Source organism: Centrocercus urophasianus, unplaced genomic scaffold (assembly GCF_019232065.1).
Source record: "Centrocercus urophasianus isolate 14NV4802_14NV808 unplaced genomic scaffold, USGS_Curo_1.0 seq_17, whole genome shotgun sequence".
NCBI classification, from domain to species: Eukaryota; Metazoa; Chordata; class Aves; order Galliformes; family Phasianidae; genus Centrocercus; species Centrocercus urophasianus.
In genome coordinates, this window is record NW_024884722.1 from 7,698,057 (window position 1) to 7,716,528 (window position 18,472).

An 18,472-nucleotide genomic window follows, 5' to 3' on the forward strand; every position below is an offset into this window, starting at 1 on the left:
ACAATTGCTAACTTGGTAGTTAAGAAAGCTGCGAGTTTCTAAGATTCTTGCCAGGCATCCCCTTCTTGGCCTAGTACTCTATTCCAGGTGTCTGTTTCCAGCCCCCATTTCTGGAGGATGTTTTTTAGTTGTTGCCCCAGATGAACTTTCTAAAGACAAAGCTATAGAAAAAGTATGGTACCATGAGAACAAAATAAGTGCTCTTTCGTTTATAAACATGAATTTTGCTATAATTTGGAGCACAAATTCTCAGGCAGATTGTCTTTCTCTGAGTATTTTGCTAAGAGTAGCTTCTTTTCTCTGTGGCAGCTTGCTGTCCCAGAAGCTAAATTCTCTAATGATTTAGTACCTGATCACATGTGCATATGTCACATTCAGTTAAACAACTGTCTCTTTGCTGTCAACATTTGCCAGGAGTTGTTGAGCTGTTGATCTTGTACAGCTGAAACCAAAATGTGGAATCCTATTTTTGTTCTCAGTTCTTCCTAAGAATCAGGAAACCTTTAGAGTACTTGTTCTTTATTAAACCCTCTGAGCTGTTGAGTTGACCTGCACTGAGCTAGATTTTCTTTGACATCCCAGGAAGTGTCATTGTCTGTTTAGATTTCTTAGGCAACATCTCACTCTTTTTTTTTTTTTTAAAGGTGCCTCATGCAAAAATAAAAGAACTGGAAGACTTGAAGAGAACGTTTAAAGAAGGCATGGATGAGCTTCGAACTCTGAGAACAAAGGTAGGGTAGTGAGTACAAAGGTAGATAGAGGAGCAAGAGGCAAAATGCTGGCTTTTGAAACAAGACTGTGTTCGATTTGTTAGTTGTATTTTTAGTTCTTTGAATAAATGTGATTAGGTACTGACTGGCATGAAACCAGAAGTACGTAACTGTGACTGTGTGGCCTTTATTGGTGGCTGCTGGCCCACAGTAAGTTTTGTTTCATGGTATGCACCTCATTAGACTGAGAAGGTACAAGAAACATTTGAGATCTGCTGAAGGTGGTCTGTGAGTTGTCTTGCTGGTCCCTCAAACTAGAGATCAGAGGGGCCTTAGAAAGAAGGGGTTTGGGTTTGTAATTGGGAAATTCTGTCTTTGAATGCATTAGTCTTGTAAGTTTGAGCTTCTGAACAAGACTAATGTTAGTCTCACTTGTTTAATTTGATGTTTTTTGCATCAGATTTTGTGTATTTTTCTATCTGTATTTTGTATTTTAAAAAAAAAGGTACTGTTGTTCTGATCTGCCTGGAATCATGGAAAGTAATGTGAGAGTTTTGTACAAAAATCCAGACATCTGATCAAAATAATTCAGCTTCAAAGCTTGGGAAAATTTTGTTTTTTTCTGTTTAGGTAAAGTGTCTAGAGGATGAGCGTTTAAGAACAGAAGATGAATTATCCAAGTATAAAGAAATCATTAATAGACAGAAAACTGAAATTCAGAGTTTGCTGGACAAAGTTAAAACTGTAGATCATCTGCAGGATCAACATCACAGGTACAGATACGAACTTCTAGGAATGATGGGACTGATTTTTTGGGAAATGGGAAGTTACTTATTGAAATGATGATGCGTTTTAAAGCATCCATAATGTGGAATATAATCTTAAATGTTTGTTTAATGTAATCAATACTGCTAGTAATAGAACATCTGTAGTCTCTTTAGAAGACAGGTGAGTTTAGACTCATCCAGTGGAAGCTTTTGTTTCAGTATACTGTCTAGGAAGTTCTGTCATGTAGGAGCCTGCTTAGTGCTTGCTTTTTTGGATGACTGGGGAAAGTAAGAACTAAACTGGAAAGATCCATTGCTTCAAAAATGTGATGGGTGAATTAAAGTATTTAACAGCTTCATGCCTGGCAGATACTTTGCAGACAGTAAGGAGCATTTGTGTTTATGGTGGGTTAGTATTAGTTGTGCTGTGTAGAAGTTTGCTGACTTAAAAGTATAAGGAACAAAGAGTTCATGGACAGCTGGGGAGTTTCTGTGTGCATGTGTGTTTCTGTATGAGTCGTGTTAACTAGAATGCGGAAATGCTTTCTGCTTCATTGATTCTCAGTAAGTAAAATAGCTGTTGGATAAACAGAACCACTCACATGTCCCTCCAGTACTTCTAAGGAGTTCTTACTTGTCATTGGAAAGTCCTTCAGCAATATATGTTCTCCTCGGGTTTAGAGAATGAAGCGTTTTCCATTTGCTCTGTGCTGGTCAGCTGTGCTAGCACTCTCATCAGCCTTCCTTTCTAAGGTAGAATGCATTCCATTAGAGACAACTGAACCTTACACTTCAATCAGAAGTGCAGAAAGAATCAAAATAAGCTTGGTGACCAGTGAGAAAACTGCAAATGTTTTTTTCCAGTTATCTTTTCTCAGTAATTCAGATGTCCTTGTAAATGACTCTATTTCTCTATTAAGTTAGGATATTTAAAAGCAAACTTTTGATCCAATGTCTGCAGTGCTCATTGCTGCTATATAATTTTTATCCAGTCTTTTATTTCTCTCTTAAAATGAGCCAAGCATGTTATTCTCTAGAATGTTTAATAAAGTTGTGGAATCTCAACAAGAGATTGAAAACTTCAGTCAGTAAATGCCTGTTATTTCTGAAACGGAAATCCTGTAATCTGGAACTTAGTTTTTCTTACTGTTGCTTAGAATAAATAAACTTAACCACCTGTCATCGTCTTGGAAGGAGCTTTGTCTTAATTCATGTAAACTCTCATCTCTTTTTTTCTAATGAGAAAAGGATTGTCTGAGCAGGTTTCCTTCTTTTAGAGAAAACTGAAAGGAGACTTGTGTAAAAAGATACCATAAAGTGGATGTTCAGCTATTTTTTGTGCATTGGAGGAAGTATTAAAATATTAGGAGTTTTGCAGGAAAGATTATTTTAGGGGTCCCTTAGACCATCCTGAGATATGTAAACATTTAATTTTCTATTTCAAATCTGACTGGCAGGTGTAGAAATGCCTCTCATCATAATGAAAGAATGTATTTTGAAAAGCAAAGCATGAGCATATTGGATTTGCAGGCTTTTCTCTTACCTGCAGTACTGCTTCTGAGAATTTTGTTTAGACATGCTGTACAGGGCACAGTGAACAGAGAGGTTGCCTTCCTTGAGGATGCCACTGGCTACAGCCTTAACATGAGATACAGTTTTCTGTGTTACTTCATCATTGCATCATGTCGTGAAATGTGGAATCCGTGAACTCTTTTGGTATTTAAGAGCACCCAGTGATATGCCAGGGTCATTCACTGTTTTTTTTCCCTTATTTGGTCTCAAATGCTTTTATTTCAGTAAGGTTTCATATCTGATGACTTCAAGCTCAGTTTTCCCTAATAAAATGCAATTGTTTTGACAGAGATGAACAAGATATCAGTGCTTTAAAGGAAGAAGTAGATGGTCTCAATTCTCTTATTGCTGATCTCCAGAAGGACATTGAAGGTAGTCGGAAAAGAGAATCTGAGCTATTGATATTCACTGAAAAATTAACCAGTAAGAATGCACAGCTTCAGTCTGAAAACAATTCCTTGCAGAGCCAATTGGATAAGCTTTCTTACAGCGAAAGAGAGCTGCAGAATCAGCTGGAATGCGTTCAGCAGGCTAAAGATGATTTGGTGAGTATAGCATGCAGCTTGTTTTCTGCCCTACTGAGATGTCTGGAGGACATGAATTCCACCTTTCCTTTCCCAAAACTCAAGTTCTTGAGTTTGCCAATCTGGAGAGGAAAGAAATGCCAAAGTACACTGGGCTTAAATGAGGTGAGGGTGTTTCTGTGTTGCTCAATTTGTCTTGGAGGGCAGAGTTCTCTGTGCAGCTGTCATTGGAACAATCAAAAGCTTGTAATTCATGTGTGAAATTTATTACTGCAAACTGTTTTTTATGTCATCTTTGAAAAATGTAAGGTGAACATCATTTATAATGAACGTCTTCAAAAAGAAATTAATGTAATGTAATGTACAGCTCTACATAGCTCTCTGCTGCATTGTATACGTGTTTTAGAGTTCAGGATTCTCTTACTGCAGCATTGCACTGTTGTGTATTCATTTGCAGAGCTAATGTTTAGTAAATTTTAAATGCAAGATATTATCAGGTAAAAAGTGCTTTTTTTTTTTTGCTTATGACCTATAATTTCAGACCACCAAGTTGCAGAAGGAGGAGGATCAACGAAAGCTAGAAGTTGAGATGCTACAGGCTCAGCTAGCTTCAGAGCAGAAAGAACTCACAGCACTGAAGACCCATGTGGATGAACTGAAAGATGAATTGACTACGCAGAAGCGCAAGCATGCAGCAAATCTGAAAGATCTCACAAAACAGCTTCAGCTAGGTTAAAATTATTTTCAGATACAATGAGCCAGCCTAGTCTGTAAGCCCCTTTGCAGGGTCTTGTGGAGATTAGAGTCATGTCAGTATTTGTATTGAGTGCACTCCTTTAAGATCTTCTTGTCTCTGAAGAGGATGAGAGTGAGCGAGCAAGTTAGATTTGGGGGAAAGTGCAGTTGGAGTGAACAGCACTTAGTGTCAGTTGTCAGTCTTATTAGACTAATATCTAATAACTTTGGCTTATTCATAATGGGCTTATTCATAAAATGAAAATTTTATCTCAAGAGAGTTTGCTCTTTGTTACCCTGTGTGTCACTAGCTGAATGTCACTGTGGGGTGCGTAAGGATCCTCATGGTTGGATGAGCATATTCAGAAATTGCTAGAAGTCTTCTCCTGGCTGTATCAGGAATTACTGCTGAGGGGTAATGTGTAGTGTATTAAACAGAGCACTTCAGTTGATAAAGATGGATGTAGAAAGCCCAGTTGTTTTTTTTCCAATAAACGGAAATAATTACTTGATAGTTGGTAAGCTCTGAATGCAGATAGCTTTGAATACATTCAGATCTGTTTGAAAGGGAAAAACCTCCTACTGGCGTTTTGCAAGAGAAGTTATTTGTCTCTTTTTTTGTATGAATATGAACAGCTGTGCACTTTCCCTTTTCATCCCTATTGAATGAGTGGTGCTTCTGGCACAAGTAGTACTTTCAGCTCCCAGTAGTGATAGTCATGAGATCCTAAAACAGAGCTGCCATTCTGTCATTCAGCAATTATAAAAGAGGTAAAATCAAATCTAAGTCATCTTGATCTGAATTAATTTTCTGTGACATTCCCCTGTGTCTACAAACTGCTGTGGTGTATTAGGGGTCTTAGTGGATGTTGCATTCAGGTACTTCATGCCTAGGGGAAGGGAGAGAAGGAGGGCAGTTGTTTTGCAGGTGGTAGTTCTCCCATGCCCCCACGTAGCTTTTAGTTGCAGCCTTTAAGTGGTCAAGCCAAGTGAAATTATTGCAGGTTACAAAGGATTAGAGTGTTTGTTGTATCATACTGTGGTTCTTGATTTTTAATCTCCTGTTGGTAACCATAATTTCATTATACTTTTAGCTCGGAGGAAATTGGATCAGATTGAAAATGGTAATTATGACAAAGAAGTCAGCAGCATGGGGAGCCGTTCCAGTTCATCAGGTAATACAACAAATAACAGGGCTGCCACAGCAATCCTTTCATCTTAATAAGGTTGCCATGGTGTGCTGCCATGAGCTTTTGTTCTTTCTGTGGTTTGTGCATATGTGATGTGTGGGCAATCTCCCACTAGAGCTGACAAAATAGCCTTCAGACACCAAAATGCACGTGGCTGAATGCAGTTAAGGGTTCTTATTTCATGAAGCTTGATGTTTATATGTTTTGGATCTTCTTAAGCACCTGACTTTGCTTTTATGTTTGGAGGAAGCTCAGAGCTCTCCAGTTTGTAGAGGACCCTATTAAGTGCAACCAGGGACAAAACAAAAATTTGCAGCAGCTTTCAGCAGTGTTTAACTGCCCTGTGGACAGTTGTAACTGTGTAAATGATAAAATCAATTAGCATGTTTAGAAGCATCAGCGTATTTGTGTGAAATTCATGACTTTCTATCCAGTTAGCTGTAAAACAGTTATGTTTAGTGCTGAAAACAACATCTGTTTTCTTCCTCCATAGATGAGGGTTTTAAGTTGAGTTAGGTCTGCCAAATTATTGTGTGATCTTGCTGTATAAGAGAGAGATACTTAGAGAGTTGAACAGAAAGCAAAAAATATTTCAGTCTCTAAGTGATCAGTGCTGCAGACTATTTGTAATGTAGGTGTCTGGTCATTCTGTAGACAGTTCTCATGGTTGTATGTTTAGTGGACTCTAGAGGAAATCTGTTTAACATCAGTTCAATCTTGTGTAAAGCAGTATTAATGAATATGAAGGTACTTCTACAAAAGTATTACCAAAATAAACTCAATTACACTGATGGGACTGTGCCTATATTAGGGGACTACGCTGCTGTTTCAGCTTGCATTTAAATGGTACAAATACTACTTACATAAAAACCTGCTCACATGTAAGGGAAACCAGCATTCTGAAGAAAACAGGCTATTGAAATGTAATGAATGCATTGCACTGGTGAAGTTCTGTTTTACCTAGGTTAGAAATAAAAAGAGCTTCTAAAATTGGGATGTGTTGGCAGGGTCCCTTAATGCACGCAGCGGCAATGAGGATCGGTCTCCAGAGAATACTGGATCTTCAGTGGCTGTGGATAGCTTCCCAGAGGTGGACAAGTCTGTCCTGGTCGAAAGAATTCTGAGGCTACAGAAAGCACATGCTCGAAAAAATGAGAAGATGGAGTTTATGGAGGATCACATTAAACACCTAGTGGAGGAAATCAGGAAAAAAACCAAGTATGTTCTGAGTTTGGTTCATAAAGTTTTCAGTATTGAGTATGCATAAACTGTTGTGTATATGAGACTCTTCTTTAAGAGTTCTTAGTGTAGTTTTGGTATTGTCAGCTTTTGTTGAAATGATGTGGGAAGTCATGAGTTGAACGAACAGTGATGCTTCAATGGCTGTTCCAACAAATGAGTCCAACTGTGGGTGCTGGCTGAAAAATGAAAAGAAGAAAAGGTTGCTCCCCAGGCTGTCTTGTACTTTGTTCTCTTATGGATTAATGTCATGTAGCTCTCAGTAGCAACTGAGAACTGACAGTAGTGCTGCAAATCATTCTCCAGAAACTTGAGTCAGGCAGAAATAAAGTATGTGGTTGGAGTTGTTGCTAGAAAAGTTGATTTAAACAACTCTTTCATGTATGAGATCTCTGAGCAGTTTTGTGTACAGGTCATTAATGTTCTACTGTCCTTCCTCTAGCTCTCAAGGCTTACTTGATGTGAGTTTCAGCATGTGTTGCTACACTAATGTAATATATCTTTCCTGTGAGCTGAGGGAGATGGTTTCTGTGGGATCATGAAATCATCTTGAAATTGAAGCCTGTTGTCATGTTTCATGAGACAAGTTCAGTTGCTCATCTTTCAGGATAAGTGGTGTTTTCTAACAGGTCATTCTATCTTTCAGCAAAGAAAAGTAGATGGGGCGCCTTTTAGTCCTTTTATTTTTGGCTGCACTAGCAATATTATTTTCTCAAAGTACTTCTAAGTACGTATAACTTGCACACTGTAGTGACATGACCATATACCACAGGTGATAGATTTTCTGCTGCCATAAGAGTTGCAGGACTTGATTGCCTTTTCAGTAATACAGTTGTGATTGAAAATTATTGTATGTCACGATTCTGAAGTTAGTTTGGTGTCTGCCTTTTCTCTACCTTCTAATGCCATGATGTCTTTTTTATTTTTTGCTCAGAATTATTCAGAGTTACATTTTGCGGGAAGAAGCTGGCGCACTGTCCTCAGAGGCATCTGACTTCAACAAAGTACACTTGAGTAGGCGGGGAGGAATTATGGCATCTCTGTATACATCTCATCCTGCAGACAGTGGTCTCACGTTAGAACTTTCCTTAGAGATAAACAGAAAGCTGCAAGCTGTGTTAGAAGATACATTACTGAAGAATATTACACTAAAAGTGAGTATCTGCCTCTTTTGTTCTGTGAGTTCTTGTGGTTCTGAAGTAATCTCTTTGAAGAGATGTGTGCTATTGAAGGAGGAGGCTTTTTGGATGTCAGATCGGTGTGAATTGTGACACTGATAGCACTGGGTTAAATCTAAGAGCGCTGTAACTTCAAGTACTGCTACCTCCCCGTGACTCCTGTCATATACTGCACTGGTGGGCTGGTTCTCAGCAGTAAATGTTGACTGCGTGTGCGTTTTGTGGAGAAGGGGTTTTGCATGTTCTCCCCAGCTGTGCAGAGCTTGTGGCGTGGGCTCCACCTGCCAGGCTGTGTGCCAGGCACTGGGTACCACGCTGAGCTGGGGCAGCACGTCTGCTGTGAAGGGATGGGAGGCTGAAAAGAGTTGTGTAGGCTGCCAGGTGAACTGCAGTGTTCTGTAGAAGCTAGAGATCTCTTTCAGTAATTGTCATTCTTGAACACTGTACATTTTGGAGGCAGCCTGTAGAATCTTAGTAACCATAACGAAGGCTTGCTCAGAGGTTTGCATCTTTAATTGAAATGCGTTTGGTTTTCTCTACCTTTCTAATCATTTGCATTTGTTCTGAGTACTTGTAAGTGTCAATCTGCTGACATAATTATTTTAACTTGTTAGTGTATGTGCTGATATTACTTGTTTTCTCTGTGAGTTAACCTACACTTTTTTTTCCCCTAAGGAAAACCTTCAAACCCTAGGAACAGAAATAGAACGGCTTATTAAACACAAGCATGAACTGGAACAGAAAATCAAACAGACATAACTAAAGCTTCTGTGGAATAACTGGCGTGAAGATGCAGAAAAGGCAGGTGCTACAGACCACTATTTTTTAACATTTTTCCTGAAATTTGATTGCCTGCCAGCACAAGCAGTATTTTGTGTACACAGCCTTTAGTCATGCAGGCTGTCCTTACTTTGAGAGATCTGCAGGCATCTCTGTAGTTCTGTCTACTCAGTACCAGCCTGAGGTGTTTCTGAGTTTTACTGACACTATGTTGATCTAAAACTTCCATTTGGAATGACATACAGACGCTTTGCAGTGCATACTGTGTTTTGAGTGAGTTGCAGTGAGACTTTCATTTCCGCTGTGTAATTAATCAGTCTCTTAATGATGGAGCTTGAAAAAATAAACCAATTATGTTTTAAATGCTGTCGAACATATCCAATGTTACTGAGCTTTAAGGGCTTTCAGACGTTATTTCTTGCATATTAATTCTGATGTTTAGGTTGATGAAGAGCTTTTGACAAATGCATGGAAAAATGCTTTGTCACAAATTGTTTTTTTGAGTGATGATCATGATATTGTTTATTTTCTGTATTGGATTAACATTCAGCTAATAGATTCCTTTATTGAAAGGAAGTGAAACAACAGTAAAATTAAGGGTTCGAAAGACTTCTTGATGCAGTTGTTGAGTGTGTGTAACATAAACATCAATTCAATAAATCCTGTAACCCCTGATCTTCAGATATATAGATCTAAAGAAGTCTGATCTCAGATGATTGTCAAAAGTTCTCCAGCATTCTGTGTATTTAACAGCATTTTAAAAGAGTTCAGCTGCCCACTGTTACGTTGTGATTGCATCTGTTTTCAGACCAAGGAAAAAAGCTTTTTTTTCAAATAGAAGCTTACTGAGTTTTCTCATTACATATGGATAGACATGCCAGTGAAAGTGATGGTAAGAAGTGGAACCTAGAACTTGTGGGATTTTTTGTCTGTTGATTGAACTGTAAAAATGGCATAGAAATGATGTGACTCCTTAATTTTACTGTTGTGAAGAATTAGGTGGTCAGTGTGGCATGAACTGAGAATGGTTTAATTGTTGGTGTTTGAGATGGTGATAGTAGAAGAGGAACAAGGTGACAAGGTTCTAGTTTCACAACAACATATTCACATTTTAATTCCAGGGTAAGTAATCTACAGAATCTGAAGTGTCTATTCCAGCAGTAGATGCACTATTGGTGCACTTACTGCCTTTTGACCAAAACATATTGACCAGTTCACACTGTAAATACATATTTTGGTTTTTTTTCTTAATTACTTGAACTTCCTATTATGGAAAAAAGGTTGTGTACACTTACATGCTACAGCATTCAAATGCTCTAGCTATTTGAATTAGGGCACTTTGGAGGGGGGGAATCTGTCTTACTCCATGCACAGTTTACATCATATACAAAACAAGGGCTTGAATCCTGCAGCATACAGGGAGGGGAGCTTATGAAAGCATCTCATGTGCCACTGAGTCACTTGAGTGTTGTTCTAATGAGCCAAATTGAGCAGAAGGGTCATGTTTAGTGTGAGTAGATGGTACAGGATAGTGAGGCTTCCTGGTCATTTCAAAGATAGGCATTTCTGAAAGTGCGTGCAGGTTCAAGACCCACTTTGTGGTCCAGAGAGCTTCAAGGGTCTTTGGATAGCTGGTCCTTTCACTGTCAGTGGATTTCATTTAGAAATGAGGGAGTGGAAACCAATGATTTAGATTCTCATGAGCTTTGGAAAAACTGTGACTCGTTAATCTGGGTGGGTTTTTATGCATACATATATATTTTTTTAAACTCCTGAGAGCAATGGTTGTGCAAAATACTAGGGAATTTTTACCAGCACAGTCATGGGACTACCTCTGCTTTACCATTGCTTAAGTGATGTGGAGAGGAAAATTCCTGGCTCTGCTGGAAGAGGCTTGTCACCAACTTCTGGGAAGCTGACATCTAATGCTGAGCAAACAGGCAGTTGGTCTCAGCTGAACTAGACCTTCTGCTGAAGCAAAGGATCTTGAAAGATCAACCTGCATGTCAAGACATAGCTTAGCTCTCATGTATTTGCATTTTTGTGCTCTAATGTACCAGATCTCTGGATATTTTCAGGTGTTCAGCTGAATGACTCCAGTATTTTAGATACCGTGTTAATACTGTAATCATTTGATGTGTGTTCTTCAGGTGTAAAATGTGAATGAAGGAGAGGTGTGGTGCAGATGGAACAAGTGCAATGACATTGTGGAAATTTTTATTTCTTTTCGGCATGGTTGTTTCTCCTTTTAAGTTATTTGAGAAGCCTAGCTAGTTGTCCTTCTGAATGCTGCTTTCTTTCTGTAGCACTAGTAACTTTCCAGAGTTTTTTCCCTTGGTTGTGGAGACACAGAGCAGCCTAAATTTCACTCCATGTACTGTGTTGAGTACGGTATTCACATGGACCAAAGGCATCTTCTAGAAGCTTTATTTTAAACATACCTGTTAGAGATAGAAATTTCATCAACTTCACACATTGGCAAGTGATTCTATATGCAGTAAGTCCAGAATATGATGAATACATGATGGAGTCAGCCAGCAGCTTTGCTAAATGATGTTGCTCATTCCTGAGAGCCAGTGGTGTGTTAATCCACATAGATGTGGCCAGGCCTTTTATTTTGGTGGGGTAAATTACCAGCAGTGTAATATTGCTCAGCACACATCACAAGAACGTGTCTGAAAAGGTGTGTTTCTGTGATTCACACAGGTGAACAGCAGTGGGTGCAAGGCTTGTTTCATTACGTTTCACTTGCACTTTTTGGGATGCTATTTATATCATGAGCCAGACATAGAAAACTGTCCTCAGCTTAAATAAATTTTGCTGATGAACCAATAAGCCAATTTTGAAGACAGCCTGGAGCAGTTAGCTTACATATCTGTCACTGAAATTCAGTGTCCATTAGATGTGTGATTGCCACAGGCTTCATCTGAAAGTTCCAAGCTGGTGGCTTTTTGTATCCTACTGGTTGAAACAGCTTTTCCTAAATACTCAGGGTGCTCCTTTAATTGAAACATCACACATCCAGATGTTTTTAGAGGCCCTACAGGAGAGCTGCTGATGCTTTCTAGCCTCTGTAAAATCCCACACTGTTGTCTAAAGCTACATCCTATATACTGGACAACACCATTTTGTGCTGTAGAAATCATTTCAGTCTCCAGAATGCAATGGAGATCAATTTCTTCGTCAGATAAGCTCTTACCATCCTCACTTTTTACTGGCAACACCAATGCTAGCTCCAGCTACTGAAACAAAAATATACACTTCTGAAATAGTTTTCATTACAAGATTTTAGTTCTTAGCTACAAATTAAGCAGTAGCAGATTTCTGGCTTCCACCGAACTGAGCGTAAGGTGAGCCTTTATGCTGCAGGGAACGGTTCAGAGCTCAAAGCCTGACACATCCTATAGGAATGTACGGACTTGGGTCCTTCCGGCTAAGCAACTGTGATGGGAAATGCCAACGGTAGGTGGCACTAGAAATCAGATTTACCGCGTCTCCACAGCCACCTGGAACCTGTCAGAGGGCAGGCAGCTGAGCTGCAGAGGAGGGAGTTGGGTGGCATTGAAAGCTGTTCTAAGATGGATGGCGTTTCTTTCCCATTTTCATGTTCTAACAAACTATGTTAAATCTTCCAATATGTATACGTATGTTGTCTGAGTATACAGAGTGTCTATTGATTAAATTTTGTAGATACTTGCTTCTGTATAAAGTTTTTGAAAATATCACTATATATTCTGTATATACTGTACTTTGAAATAATAAACATACACACGCGTGAAAGTTGACTTTGAATCTGTGGTTTGTGCCATTGCCTGCGTGCTGCTGCCCACCTCTGGGCTGTGCAGGTTCCTGCTGGACTTCTCTATTGCACTGCCTGAACAAGAGGTGGCAGTGCCTCGTTGCTCTATGTCTCAGGTACTGCCAGCCAGGCTAACAGTGAGGCCAGGAGAAGTAGAGCTGCACACCTCTCACACACCATGCTTCGTCTCTAGGAAGCTGAACTGGGACTTTTCCATCCTGAAGGCAGGTGATAGGCGTGCTGTAGCTATACTGCTTGAGTTACCAATTCCAGTAACTGATCGTAGTGCTGGATCTTCTTTTTTCCTTGTGTAATGCAAATTCACAGAACAACAGAATCACAGAATTGTAGGGGTTGGAAGGGACCAGAGATCATCGAGTCCAACCCCCTGCCAAAGCAGCTCCGTACAGCAGGTCGCACAGGTAGGCATCCAGGCAGGTCTTGAACATCTCCAGAGAAGGAGACTCCACCACCTCCCTGAATAATACAGAGCAGCAAACATGGTACTGTGACTAAGACTGTGGCACTATAGTGTTAGCATCAAAGGACAATTCCCTTTGTAACAGCTCTACATCTGAAGTACCATGTTTGCTGCTCTGTATTCAGTTACACAGATGGAACATGTATTTTAGTCATCTTATTGCTGTTTTTAAAACAATGCTTTGAGACTAGGGGCTGTTCATTGTGGCCATGCTTATATTAAAAGATAAGCCCAGGAATCAGATTTGTATAGTCTGTCCTGCCTTTGCAAACTGGTTGTATGAAGACTGAGAAAAAGGAAGACCAAGAAGGGGATAGTTTACAGAGTTTATTCTGATACTTCATGTGGAACATTAAGTGAAAGGAGAGGAGGTCTTTTCAGTTGAAATTTAATGGCAAATTAAATTAATACTTCTCAGGAGTAGGCTAAGGGTTCCCTTATAATTTCTGGTTGCTGTTACTTGTATTGCCCTTTGCTGGAATTATTTTGTGATTTTCTGTCTCATTTTCTACCTTTTTTCATTGGGATCAGTTCTAGCTGACAGATGGGACCAAAACTCAGGATTTATTTGTGCTCCCAAATACTTAACAGTGCTATTTGGAAACAGCCTGAAGCAAAACCTCCTCCTATACAAGTCTTGGGCTTGGTGGTATTTGTAAGTATTTGTAAGTTTGTTAGCAAAGTGTCTTCTCACTTCTATTTCAGACCAGCACAACTGTATTTGCGGAAGAAGTGTTCCCATGGCACAGCCACCTTAGGTACTGAAGCCCTCAAGGATGACAGTCTGATACTGGAGCTATTGGGTGATAAATCCACAACCCAATGCTGGCAGTCTGCTGCTCTAGCCAACTGTGAAAGAGGAAATCAATGCTTCTCTTTTTTTCTCCCTGCCTTATTTTAAGGGCTTTTTTTTAATAGGCATGATTGGGGTTTTGTTGTGGATTTTTTTTAGGCTATTTTGCATTAAACCACAGTGGATCTGTGCCAGATTTTGCAAGATTTTTGCATGTGTGAAGTAACCCCCATCAGAGTGAGCACCGATGAACAAGTTCTCAACTGCTGCGTATAAATTTGCCATTGGATTTGTTTATGGCTGTTCTGCTCTGCTGAATGCTCTGTGGGCAGGAAAACTCTGGCCTTCAGGTGTTGTAGGGCTGCACGCTGAGTGCAGCCACCCACTGATCTCAGGGCTGCCGTAATGCCTCAAGTGAAGCACTGCTCTGGCTGACGGGCTGAACTAATACTGGTCTGAATGCCTGTGGGCTACCTAAGAAGTTTCTATTTAAAAAATAATCCTCTGGGTGTGGAATGAGGAAAAGCAGCATGTGAAAGCCCTGAAAAGTGTGTGACCTCTAACAAAATGCTGGTGTTTTGACACAAGATAGGTGAGCACAGCCTTGAAGGCACAGCCTTTCCCTTTGGGTTCACTGGTACTTCCCTCAGTACCGCCCTGGGCTGTCTAACAGCAGGCGTTCAAGAACAGGAGCTGCCTTTGAAGATGGAGATGGCTTGAAGCAAGGTGTGAATTTAGGGCAATGTTTTTCAAGCTGCGATCTGTAAGAGGCAGCTGATCTGATTTCAGAGTGGCTTCATGCCTGGCTGCTGATGGTTCTCACATCACTGCTGGAAGGAGCAGCCTACGCAGCGGCAGCAGTGTTTGTGAACTGTAAAAGCAGCTGGTTAAAATTACTCTCAAAGAAAATTATTAAAACTGAAGTTGCTTTAACTCCAGTCAGTGCCTGGCACACAGGAGAAGGAGACAGTGAAAATCTCTCACATCAACACTGTGTGTGGAAGCAGCGTATGGCAAAGCTATGGGTGAAGAAGAGCAAGCCTAGTACTGCCCAGCCCAAACCTGCTCTATGGGTCTGCAAATCCCCTGGAAACTTCAACAAGTCAGAGGTGAAAGCACTGAGTTTGTGCTCTGAGTTGTAGCCTATCAATGCTGTAGTCGTTGGATTATCAGAGAAATGTTGATTAGATGGACTCTGGAAAATACTTACAAGAGGACAGGAGTCCACCACTTTGGGGACAGAGACAGGATAGGCCCAGGGCTCATGCAGAAGGCAACGAGGATATTACCTGCAGCTCTCTACCTGTTGAAGTGTGTCCTACCTGCTGCAGGTCACTGCTCAGTGTTTGGTGGTAAATTGAGAAGTGAACATCCCTGTGCTATATGCAGCGTGTTTGGTCAGTCACGCAGCCCTGGTCCTCACACTGCAGGGACAGGAGTGCATTGAGCAAGGTGGGACAACTGGCAGCAAATCCACTGCATGGCTCTAAGTAACACCCACCCTGCAGCCCCACTTTTCCCCTGGCTTTATTCAGGCATTACTGGGTGCTCAGACTCAGCTGGAGCTCAACAGGTGTTCTCCATCAAGGACAGGCAGAGGGAAGCTTCAGCTTCGTAGACCAAGCTGGTGAAATAAGTAGCAACTGCTCTGAATGTCCACAGACCTGGGGATGCTCTGAAGCCCCTGTGGTCTTCCTGAAATCATGCAGCTCAGACTTTGCAATCCTGACACCAAATGCATTGAGGCAAGCTGCTGGTTGTGAATGGCTACTGTGCTGGCACTTCAGAAAAGCAGGTACACCTCTGCACCACAACCTGACATGCTTCTAGGGCAGGTGTAGCCCTTGGAAATGAGATGATGGATTTGGCAATAATCCTGTAGCATGAGGCTGCCAGTTTACTTTTTGTTACTTGAATTACGTCAAAAAACTTCCCTCCTCTGGACTTTCCTTGCAGTCTTCCAAGGCTACATGTTGACAGTGAAAGACTGTTCAACTACTTCAGACCGATTTGACTCAGATTGGTGGCAGAGCCAATACTGTGCTGGCAGCGGTCACCTTGTAACTCCAAACAAAGTGTATGTCACTGAAGAGAAACTTTGGGCAACTGCAAACTCTACTGAGGCATGTTGGCAAGCAAGCTCACTTCCACTGCACCGAAGGAAAGTGTGATTAATTTTTCCTTGACTTTGATAGCAGCTAAAACAATAGAACCATCCCCAAAGGTTGAGGCATGCATGCCAGCACAGTTTCTCCAGAGGACAATAAAAAAAAAAAAAAAAAAAAAAACAAAAAGGAGGGAGTTTTGTTTAATTGTGTACATAGCACACACTGGAAAAAACCCACCAAACAACCCTCACACCGGGAAGCAGCCAGCTGAGCACCAGGGGAAGTTTCTGGAAGGGGAGGCTGGGGCTGGCGGGCGAGGAAGTGAGGTGCTTCCACCGGCTCTGAGTCACCTGAGCCACAGGCTTCCAGCTACGGGGCTTCAGAAGGGCTCCAGTGCAAAGCCATGCCCAGGTCACAAAGATCTGGCCTCGTAGGCTTCCTTGGGAAGTGCAAAATCCCGTCTTGCACTGAGGTGATGAGGCAGGGCCTCTGTCTGTGGGGCTGCCTGTGAGAGGAGTCGGGCCCGGCCGCGACATATGGAAGCTTGGCCTCAACAAAGACTGCTTCTGAACGCCTCATACTTCCAAACAAAATTCCTCCTTTCAGCTTAGTTTTGTGCTCTGAAAATGTTTCGGGGGCAGCAAGCTTGTGGCTTCTGCAAAACTGGCTGGTCTGACGTGCATGAGCACTGGCCAGAAATTGTGCAAGCTGCCCCCAAACCGGGCTTTGTATCTGTGCTGGGTGAGGAGAAGCTGCTCGTCTTGGATAAGCACAGAAAGGCTTAACAGCAAAGCACAGTGCAGAGGGGCTGGGGTGAGGCTTGCTGGAGAAAGCCCTGTTTTTCCCCATCTCTTGGCCTATTTTTCACAAAGGCAGTCTCAGCACAACGGCAGGGGCCTTGCCTGCCCACGCCTGGCATACGGCCGGCAGCACCATCTGAGCCACTGAACCCCGGGCATCCCAAACATCCACGACTAAGTGGATATATATATATGAAAAAGAAACAGAAGGGTCTGGCTGCTTTTGGCAGTGTGGCACAGGGTTTGTGATGAGTTTAAAGCAGGAAAAAGCACTGGGGTGTGTGCATGTTTTGGTTTTGTTTTAGCGTTGCAAAAGGCACTGCTAAGAAATGTAATTGATAATAGAGGAAAATGGACAACTCCATAGTGCCAAATTATACGTGTCCAAGTTGACTGTCAGCTCTTAGCAGAAAGGCTGGGTTACGTTCCAGTAGCATTGGGGATGGAATGCTGGAGGATTTGGATGTGAATCCCGCGAGAGCCCATGGTGGTGCTGTGGGAGGCTGGAGGCAGAACTGCCACAAGCAAGGACCGGCCTTTGCTGAATTGCTGAGGGAACAACGCAACCCCAAACTGCCTCTGTTAGGAAGGTGCACACCCAGGGCAGGAAGAACAAATCATGACGCTGTCTGTGGATGCAGTAAAGAAAGAAAGCAACAGAAAGATCGCCTCAAAAGTACTTATTTACCCTTTGCAGTTCTGAAATCCATTTGCACTGCCACTGACAAAGGTCTGAAGATGGTTTGCATGCCAAGCACGTACACCTATCATGCTGGGTAATGCTGCATCATCGTTTCCTGGTGCTCCTGTTTTCCTGCCCGTATCCATCTGTTGTCCTGTGTGAAGGTTAGATCAGCGGCACTTGGGGGCTGGGAGGGCTGCGTGTGCTTGTGCAGAACCAGCACAAACTGTTCCTGATCCTTGCCTGGATCAGCTCAGAACTACTATCAAAAAAGAAAGTTTAAAGATCTCACGCGTGTAATTAAGGACAACTTTAATCCAAGATAAGTAATGACGTGCGAAAATTACAGAGGAACAGAAATTGCATTAGCCTTTGTGCACAAGCAAGGGAAGAATTGCAAAACAAGTGCTCTGCAAAGTTTGAATATTTAGAGGCAAACACAAGGTGCACAGAAGGGGAAATGGAGTATGCAGCTAGCAAGTGTGCACATCTGCAAAGATGCCCTATTTGCAGCGCCAAGAAAATCAAAACTGCAGCCAAGAAAAACATAGTTAGAAAGATACAATGACATAGCCCTACTGCTGCTAGTAGAGTTGTAATTACATGCTGAACAAACAAGAAGGAAAACACCAACAGCATCAGTTAGTGCAACAGGGATATAGACCTCACAACCCACAGGCAAAGGGGGAACCTGCAGAGCTGTAGACACAGGAGCAGACTCAAGCCACAGCAGCACTTCCCCTGGATGAGGGACTTGAACCCTGCTGAAGGCATCAGCCAGCCTTTTTTCTAGTGGTGATGCAGACCTAAGCATGGGGGCTGCATGCTCAGGTTGGTGAATTTTTCACTGATTAGATTTAAATCCACCACACCTGAAGCTCCCACTAGAACAGACACCTGGTGATCAGAGAAAGCCAAGAAAGCTGTAGTTCAGCACACTGCATCTTGAGCAACCAAGACATTCTGTAAGGATGCGCTTAGCACTTTGTGCTTTTGAGAAAAGAAGGAATACGCTTTGTGTGGGCTTTGAGATCTCTGACCAGGCGAGGTCCCACTTGTAAGGTAAGTACTGGCAATTGCAACGCATTCGGGAAAGAGGTGTGATTTATGTTCT

General features: G+C 41.7%; 1 protein-coding gene across 2 annotated transcripts in view; it reads left to right on the top strand.

Moving 5' to 3' along the window:
• CCDC186 (coiled-coil domain containing 186) overlaps positions 1–12,475 on the top strand; it is a 32,209-nt gene extending 19,734 nt beyond the window's left edge. For both annotated transcript variants that reach the window (XM_042818161.1, XM_042818162.1), the window contains exons 9-16: positions 645–731; positions 1,341–1,483; positions 3,339–3,594; positions 4,115–4,304; positions 5,403–5,483; positions 6,506–6,716; positions 7,672–7,891; positions 8,591–12,475. In XM_042818161.1, coding sequence (XP_042674095.1) covers positions 645–731; positions 1,341–1,483; positions 3,339–3,594; positions 4,115–4,304; positions 5,403–5,483; positions 6,506–6,716; positions 7,672–7,891; positions 8,591–8,674 — 1,272 coding nt within the window. In that variant the 3' untranslated portion in view covers positions 8,675–12,475. The remainder of the gene's footprint in view (positions 1–644; positions 732–1,340; positions 1,484–3,338; positions 3,595–4,114; positions 4,305–5,402; positions 5,484–6,505; positions 6,717–7,671; positions 7,892–8,590) is intronic.
• The last annotated feature ends 5,997 nt before the right edge of the window (positions 12,476–18,472 follow it).